Here is an 8,939-nt window from a genome sequence, read left to right on the forward strand (position 1 = left end):
TCTAGCCCCCACCCTCCTGCTCCCTGCTCCTCTCACAGACAGTGGTGGACAGAAATGGAGTAAATTTACTTGAGTACTGTACTTAAGTACATATCCAGAGGATTTGTACTTTAATTGAGTATTAGTTTTCTTTGGTACTTATTACTCTTACTTGAATACATTTCCAAGACAAATATTTTTACTTTTACTCGAGTTAATTTCTAGGAAGGCTGAAAAATACTCGTTACTTTCAGGTCTGCTCTTCTTTTTTTTTTTTTTTTTCTAAAATACTATTGGACAACAAGCTGTGTTTGTCAAAGAAGGAAACCTATCACAGTGCACGCTCTCCACTGGGATCTACGTAAAAGCGGATATACGTCATCCCTCCCCATAAGGATACCACCAAAGTAGCCACGCTCTCGACTGCGTTTGTCAACACAAAACCGCAACAACATTGGTCTTTGAGGGGGTTCCAGTTCCCAACTTAGCTAAATGATAGAGAGTTAGTTGGACGGTGCAGGTTCATTTGGTTACAGTTTTCATGATTGTTAATAAACATCTGCATCTGCAACATCTGCTGCAGTGATGTTGCTAGGTACGCGTCCTGCGTCCTGGACGCATTAAAATCTGAAAGGACGCACTAAACTCACTATCCATGCGTCCTGGGGACGAACCTCATTTTTCCCATGAAAAACGATACATTGTGAACATTAAACAACTCGTGTTTAATCACAGTAACTGGCAAAGAAACCTTGTTGTTAGCAGACCGGACAAGCGCTGTTTCAACCCTCTGCGCATCTACTCGGCGCAAACGTGATCCCCTGTACAAAGTATCGCGACATCCTAATTTAGCCGCTACCAAAACAACTAGCCCGTCACCACTGATTTCATTTCAACCAGGGGCGTCGCACCCGTGGGGGATGTGTGTGTTTTAACACCCACACTTTTCCCGGTGAGAGGGTTCAACACCCACACTTTTTCTGCAGTTTTGCACAAACGCCTTGCGTTGTGTGTCTGCTCTCGCTGCAGCTGCCTCCTCTCCTCTCCTCCTCCCTCCTCCTCTCCTCTCTCCTCCCTCTCCTCTCCTCTCTCCTCCCTCCTCCTCTCCTCTCTCCTCCCTCTCCTCTCCTCTCTCCTCCCTCCTCCTCTCCTCTCTCCTCCCTCTCCTCTCCTGTTGCTGCTTCAAACATGACACCGGCTTTGGGACTGACCAGCTGGTGACTGGCTGTTCTGCCCTAAGTCCCGCCTCTCTTGCTATGTTAGATTTATTGTTCAGCTCGTGCTGATGAGGCAGGATCTGCCGTAAAATACCAAATAATAGCCGGGCGTTTATTTGTCTCAACCACTTAACAGACCAGGCGTTTATTTGGGACAGGCGTTTAATTCCCTCCTCACAAAAATCCGGGATGAAAATGTCACAAACTTCTCCAGCTTCTCTGTGAATTCTCTGGAAACGGAGAGCAACCAAATACAATGTCTGTAACGTTCTCTGATGATCATAAACATTGATTATTCCTGATACGTTCAGTATACAGGTCGACACCAAACCACATGATGTGTTTTATAATGTGTTAATGTGTTTACAGCTGCTAATGTATGTAACGCTGTTACTGTGATGACATATGACAGTTAAATATTTAATCTGTCTATAATAACCACATCCTGACATGTAACTGTGATTTTTGATAATCTAAGTACTAATAATAACAATCATGACAAAAAATTAACAAAGACTGCAGATCAAGATAAGAAGCTGCAGCTGGCAGTGAGCAGCTCTCTTTTCTGTTAGCAGTGAAGTGACATAGTCCATGACAGAACATTATAGAATATGATAATGTATAAAATAACATTTAATGGTAAAAAAGAAAAAGTACAGTTGCAGTAGACTTCTATTATAAATATTATAATTAAACGAATCAAGACAGATGTCACATTTACATGTCAGGGTGTGGTTATTATAGACACAGATTTAATATTTAACTGTCATTTATCATCACATTTTATTTGTTTGATTTCAGATACATTTTGAACATACATGAATATATCCGTTTATTATAACCATATCATACCACCATCAAAGGAGTTTAACACTCAATAAAATTTAAGAAAGAGAATAATAAAAGAAAGAAATAAATTTTTTTAACTGAATTTCCCAGGGACCCACTCGACTCACCACCTGTGTGTCCCGGGGACTCACTACATTGAAAACCTATCAACATCACTGTGCTGTCCTCCTGTGATCTCATTCATTGTATCTGTTTTTATAGGTGTTTCTGCAGGCTTTATATAACATTGTGGTTCTATAAGCAAGCACATCAGTGCAGGTGGTTTCAAAGAGTTCATTCTCAGAAACAAGAGTTAAAAGGTCCTTAAATTCATTTAGAAAAAATTATAGTAATTCATTGATGTGAAAAATAAGAAATTTACTCTTAATCTTACTTTTACTTAAAGTAAATTTAAAAGCATGTACTTTTGGATACTTAAGTACCTTTAAAAGCGAGTACTTTTTTACTCTTACTCGAGTAACATGTCGACTGAGCTACTTTTACTTGTAACGGAGTAAATTTTGACCAGTAGTATTTGTACTCTTACTCAAGTACTGGGGTCGAGTACTCTGTCCATCTCTGCTCACAGACTGCTCTGTCTCCTCCGTCTGCAGCTGTCGCTGTTCAACCGTTTAAAGTGGATTTTCTTCCAAAGAAGAAACTTTTTTTTATGACATAATATATATATAATATTTTATAAATGATACTGAGATTTGGTAATGATTTATTTCAACCAGTTACTCTTTCTTAAAAAAACAATTGATCTTCCTCTTGCCTCTATGGACGAGCCTCCTCTGGTGTGTGTGTGTGTGTGTTCACCTCCTCTGTTTTTTGTTTATGAAACATATTTCGTGTAGTTTCATCATAAGAACCAATCAGAGGAGAGGATGGTGTCCCTGCAGACAATCTGACAGTTTAAAGACATTTAGTCCTCAAAACTCTGTCGACTCAACTCAACTTGAGTCCCATCACTTGATACATGTTTACACTGTGCGCAGACTGACAGTCACATGTCACTCTCTACATGCTGCAGTGCCACATGACTCTCACTACATGCTGCAGTGTCACATGACTCTCACTACATGTTGCAGTGTCACATGACTCATTACATGCTGCAGTGCCACATGACTCTCACTACATGCTGCAGTGTCACATGACTCTCACAACATGCTGCAGTGTCACATGACTCTCACAACATGCTGCAGTGCCACATGTCTCTCTCTACATGCTGCAGTGCCACATGACTCTCACTACATGCTGCAGTGTCACATGACTCTCACTACATGCTGCAGTGTCACATGACTCTCACTACATGCTGCAGTGCCACATGACTCTCACTACATGCTGCAGTGTCACATGACTCTCACTACATGCTGCAGTGTCACATGACTCTCACTACATGCTGCAGTGCCACATGACTCACTACATGCTGCAGTGCAAGACTAACATGGGTCACATGACTCTCACTACATGCTGCAGGCCACATGACTCATTACCTGCTGCAGGCCACATGATCACTACGCTGCGGCCACATGACAATGCTGCAGTGCCACATGATCTCACTACATGCTGCAGTGCCACATGACTTCACTACATGCTGCAGGTGCCACATGACTCTCACTACATGCTGCAGTGTCACATGACTCTCACTACATGCTGCAGTGCCACATGACTCATTACATGCTGCAGTGTCACATGACTCTCACTACATGCTGCAGTGTCACATGACTCTCACTACATGCTGCAGTGTCACATGACTCTCACAACATGCTCATCATGAAACATCTTTCTCTGTACCGTATCGGGTCCCACAGGCTGTTTAATCAAACTGCAGCAGAGTTTATCAGCGTGAAGTAAAACCTTCGGTCGACATGAAGCTTGTTGAAAGATTTAATAATTTAAAAGAGATTTATATATAAACATCATAACTGAGACTGAATCTGATGAGAACTTTGGATTCATGAAGTTCACTCAGTTATATGTTTTTTTTATGGGATCCAGCTCCAGCTGTGCTATGGCCCAGCCCAGTTTATTGTTGTTTGTTGACAGGTTATGGTATCGGCCTGTTGTTTATTGTTGTCTGCTGTTTGTTGACAGGTTATGGTATCGGCCTGCCTCAGAACTCTCCTCTGACCTCCAACATCTCAGAGTTCATCAGCAGGTATAAGTCTGAGGGTTACATGGACCTGCTGCACGACAAGTGGTACAAAGTGGTTCCATGTGGGAACAGAGTGTTCGCCGTCACTGAGGTCAGTGGCAACATGTTTACAAACAATATGTACACAACTATTTATAAACAACATGTACACAACTATTTATAAACAACATGTAAATATTGTTTCCATAAAAGGTGTACACAACCATCATAAACAATAAGCAAAAATTGTTTACAAACAATGTGCACACCGTTTTTAAGTTTTAAAAATAATAATTTTTGCTCAAAGCTGTAATTTTGACAGATTTTTCTCTTTATGGATTATTCCAGTTTTGGTTTTATTGAAAAATAAAATGTAAATAAAAATCTTGACAAACATAATGAAATTAAACCTCAATATGTTAAAGATATTGTGTGTATACATTGTGTATTTGTGTTACATTTGCATATGAGTGGTGTTATTAGTAAGACATCAGAGTATCAGTGTTCAGCTGCTGCCCCCTGCAGGTCTCTCTGACTCACTGACACTATTTTATCATCTACTCGTGATTATCTTGGATAATGAAAACTTTATTGACACAACATGTTTCAAGTCTTCATGATCAGGACGTGTTATTGTTCATTTATTAAGCTGACAGTAAACATGAACACAAACAGGAAGTGCTACCACGTCATACAATCAGATGAATCAGAGAAATAAATCACGTGGATGTGATGATGAAACAGTTCAGCTGCTGTCTGAACCTGTTTTACTACATTTGTATTGCTTGTGTTTCTGTCCTGTTTTCACTTATGTAGCGCCATCATCAGGTAAACATTTGAATTTGTCCAATAATTTGGTTTATGAACCAAAACCTGCAAAACTGTTGATATTCACATGGACTCCTTGTTTACTGACAGTAAGCTAATGTTAGCATGATGTTAGCATTGTCACTGTGAGCATGTTAATGTTAGCATTTGGCTCAGAGAACAGCTGTTTCTACAGCATTACAGAGATGTTAGCGTAGCTGCAGACTCTCAGTCTGGCATTACATTTTTATATATTTTATAAATTCAACTTATTTTCCTCATCTTTTCTGCTTCATTCAATAACAACAAACAGAAATCTGTTTTGTGTTAAGACCAGGCCTTATTTCATAATTACAAAAGCATGCAAATACAAAACACATTTTCCTGCAATTATGAATTTATACTTCATTTTGTTTCATTGTTTTCGCTGAAATTCATAAACATGCAGCTGAAAAACAGGACAGAAGGCCTCTGTGATGTTTTCACCTTTAAAAAAAAAAATTTCTCCATGAAATTTGAGTTTTCTGGAAACCTTTTCTTCTGCTTCTGTCTCCTTCTGTCACAATCTCCACTTGTCTTCTTCTGTCTCTTGTCAGACTCTTCAGATGGGGATCAGTCACTTCTCAGGACTCTTCTTGTTGTTGTGTATTGGAGTGGGCGGAGCTTTGCTGACTCTGGCGGGTGAACATGGTTTCTACCAACTCGTCCTGCCACACATCCGCCGCCGACAGAACCTCAAATACTGGCTTCACACGTCACAGGTGAGTGAGTGAGTGTGTGTGTGTGTGTGTGTGTGTGTTCACAATAGATATCTATGACTTTATTAACTTTGATCGTTTGATCCAGAGCTGTCAGGGTGACTTCTAAAGACTAATACTGTCAGCATCGTGTTTTGAACACTGTGATTACAACAAATAAAATCTTTTTAAGTCAGTCTGAGGTGAACACCAGAATCTGATCATTTAACAATATATTTCCATGTAAACAACATTATGACTTGTTCAGAATCAACAGTCGTCTGTGGATTTCAGACAAAAAAGTGACCTTGTGTGTTTGAGTCATTTTTATTTGAAGTTTTTTTCATTACTCCATAAACTGCAGGTCTGCTGATGGGGCTGTTATCGCCTGAACACACCTCATCAATCAGCTGCACTGAGGATTCACAGTGTGCTGTAACATTCATTCATTCATCAGTAGTTATCACTGAGTGTGTTCATTAAGTCCAGAACATTCTGATGTGTCCAGTTTCTAACTGGTTGAGAGATCGATGAGTCACTTCAACATCTGTCATGTTAAATCTCTGTTAGCTCAGTCATGAAGCTCCACTATAGTTCACTATGATTGGCATGTAATGCACCAGTGGTTCTAAGGAGGTTCTGCATGAGGTGATAAAGGTTCCTCAGGAAGAGGTGTTGAAGGTTCTGCAGGAGGTATTGAAGGAGATACTGAAGGTTTTATTAGAATGATAAAGGTTCTTGCAGGATGAGGTGGTGGAAGAGGTGTGGAAAGTTCTGCAGGAGGTATTGAGGGTTCTGTTGGAGGTGTAACAGATTCTACAGGAGGTGTTAAAGGTTCTGCATGAGGTGGTGAAGGTGCTGCAGGTAGAGGTGTGGAAAGTTCTATAGAAGGTGTATAATGTTCTATGCAGGAGGTGTAAGGGTTCTGCAGGAGGTCTTAAAGATTCTGCAGGGTGTGATAATGGTTCTGCATTGAGTGATAAAGCTTCTGCAGGATGTGTCAAAGGTTCTGCTGGAAGTGTTGAAGGTTCTGAAGGGGTCTGGAAGGTTCTGAAGGAGGTGGTAAAGATTCTGATGTTGATGTTCAATCTTCTGAAAGAGGAGATGTTCTAGGTTCTACAGGGAGTGTCGACAATTCTTCAGAGATAAGAGAGGTGTAAAAGGTTCTGCAGGAGGTGTAGCGGTTCTGCAGGCAGAGATGCAGAGGGAGCTGACAGCTGTTGTCTCACTGGGTTTTGAGCTCAAACTGAGCGGCTGTGAAGGTGAAACCTGATCTGACTCCTGTGTTTGACAGAAAATCCATCGAGCTCTGAACATGACGTATGAAGACGTGAAGAAGCAGCGAGTGGAGAAAGAAAAAAGGTTTGTCATCATGACATCGCGGGCTTTTTAAAAACATGTTAATGGGAAACAGATGAAAGATAAAGACTGAAGAACAGTGTTTTCATGTTTCTCTGTTTCTGTTCAGTTGTAACCTGCAGAAGTGTCAGCCTCCCTCAGGCCCCCCGGCCCCCCCCGCCCCTGGAGCCTCCGCCAAATGGAACAACGAGACCAGTAAGGACGCCGCCGCTGCCGTCGATGCTGCTGTCGCCAAGGATGCCCGAGACTTTAAGCGAGTCCACTTCAACCTGGAGACCCTCAACACTCGCCGCCTGCTCGCTCGCATAGCAGCCTCTGATGTCAAGGGAGGTGGAGCCAAATGTGAAGGGGGCAGTCCTGCTCAGCCCCGACTGCTTCACAGCCGACTGTGTGAGAATGGAGGGCCAGCAGCTTCCTTAGCCAGCCTTGTGCTTTCTCTGCCCTCAGCATCCTCCTCTTCCTCTTCCTCCTCATCTGTTCAACCCAAAACTGCTGCCTCTCCCCCTGTATCAGTGGCCCCGCCTCCCACTGCAGTGGCCCCGCCCCAGCCTGGCGAGCTGCAGGAGCTGCAGGAACAGATCGAACAGATGAGGGAGAAGCTGCGGATGGCTCTGGCCAGGAGAGCCGAGATCCAGACAACTCTGGCCAAACCTGTCGCCACGGTAACCAACAACACAACTCCAGTTACCACGGCAACAGCAGCAATGACCACAACAACAGTAACGACGGCAACAACAACAACAGCAGCAACAGTGGGAGCCCCGCCCACCACCGTCACTCCGGTAACGTCGCTCCCTTCAAACATGAGGTGCGTGACGACCATGACGGACCCACCTCACAAAGTCTTGTCCAAAGTTCGCCCCCTCCAAAGCAGACTGACCAGTCAGAGGAGGTGATGCTCTTTCTGCAGGTCACTGTGAACACAGCGGCCATTTTTAAACTGTTGATTATTAATTTATTAATTTAACTTTAGTCTCTTACGGAAACTTGGAAGAAGATCAGAGATTTTAAGGGATTCTTGTGTCAGGAGGACTCACAATGAAGGGACACTTATTTCAGTGAGGAGCAACAGCGGACCCCAAAGTAAACCCTGGGGTCCGCCACATTAAAGCAGTTATGAGTTTGACTCTTTGATTAAATATTTTTGCAGTTGTGCTTCCTTAAAGCAGCTTCTTGATCATTTTCACGAGTTTCTGTGAGACGCTCGCCTTTTAGTATCAGTTATATTTAAATCTCTGATCTTCAGTTTCCGGCTCAGACTGTTTGGACCGGCCGCTGTGAGTGTGGAAGAAACAGGACCAACAAGAAATCCAAGAACCAACGGGATGAAAAACTACAATAAGTAAACACATCACCAAACAAAAGTAAACCAGGTGGAGACTCAAACTGCAGAATTACATCCAACACAAATGTTGCTGTCAATGCAATAAGCAGTTTGTTCTGTGTGTAACAGCACCTTCATGTTAAATGGGAAGTTTACAGGTAAGTTTCCTTCATCTTCAACAAAGAAACAAATTCAGGTGTTTAACGCACATTTGTGATGGAACCTTTCCAGTTTCACCTCAACTGAAACAGTTTCATTAAAGTTTCATTTAAGGTTTTTTTTAGGGCTGTCAAAGTTAACGCGGTAATAACTCGTTAACACAACATCCTCTTAACGCCGTTCATTTTTTTAACGCGCAATTAACGCTCGGTATTAAAAAAAAAAGAAAGGCACATTGTTTGATTTATGGCCGTCGATGGCACCTGTAGTCTTGATCCAGAGAGCGGCAGAATAATAAGAAAGGGAATCGGAAGAAGAAGAAGCAGGGTTGGCGGTTCGGGAAAAACACAGTAGACTGAAAAGCGAAAGTGAAAGTAAATGGAGAAAGGACT

General features: G+C 42.1%; 1 protein-coding gene across 1 annotated transcript in view; it reads left to right on the top strand.

Moving 5' to 3' along the window:
* Positions 1-8,742, top strand: part of grin3bb (glutamate receptor, ionotropic, N-methyl-D-aspartate 3Bb) — a 75,904-nt gene extending 67,162 nt beyond the window's left edge. The window contains 5 exon segments of the mRNA XM_030434466.1: positions 4,122-4,273; positions 5,565-5,729; positions 7,000-7,067; positions 7,174-7,717; positions 7,720-8,742. Coding sequence (XP_030290326.1) covers positions 4,122-4,273; positions 5,565-5,729; positions 7,000-7,067; positions 7,174-7,717; positions 7,720-8,031 — 1,241 coding nt within the window. The 3' untranslated portion in view covers positions 8,032-8,742.
* The last annotated feature ends 197 nt before the right edge of the window (positions 8,743-8,939 follow it).

This window comes from Sparus aurata, chromosome 11 (genome assembly GCF_900880675.1).
Source record: "Sparus aurata chromosome 11, fSpaAur1.1, whole genome shotgun sequence".
In the NCBI taxonomy this organism is placed as follows: domain Eukaryota; kingdom Metazoa; phylum Chordata; class Actinopteri; order Spariformes; family Sparidae; genus Sparus; species Sparus aurata.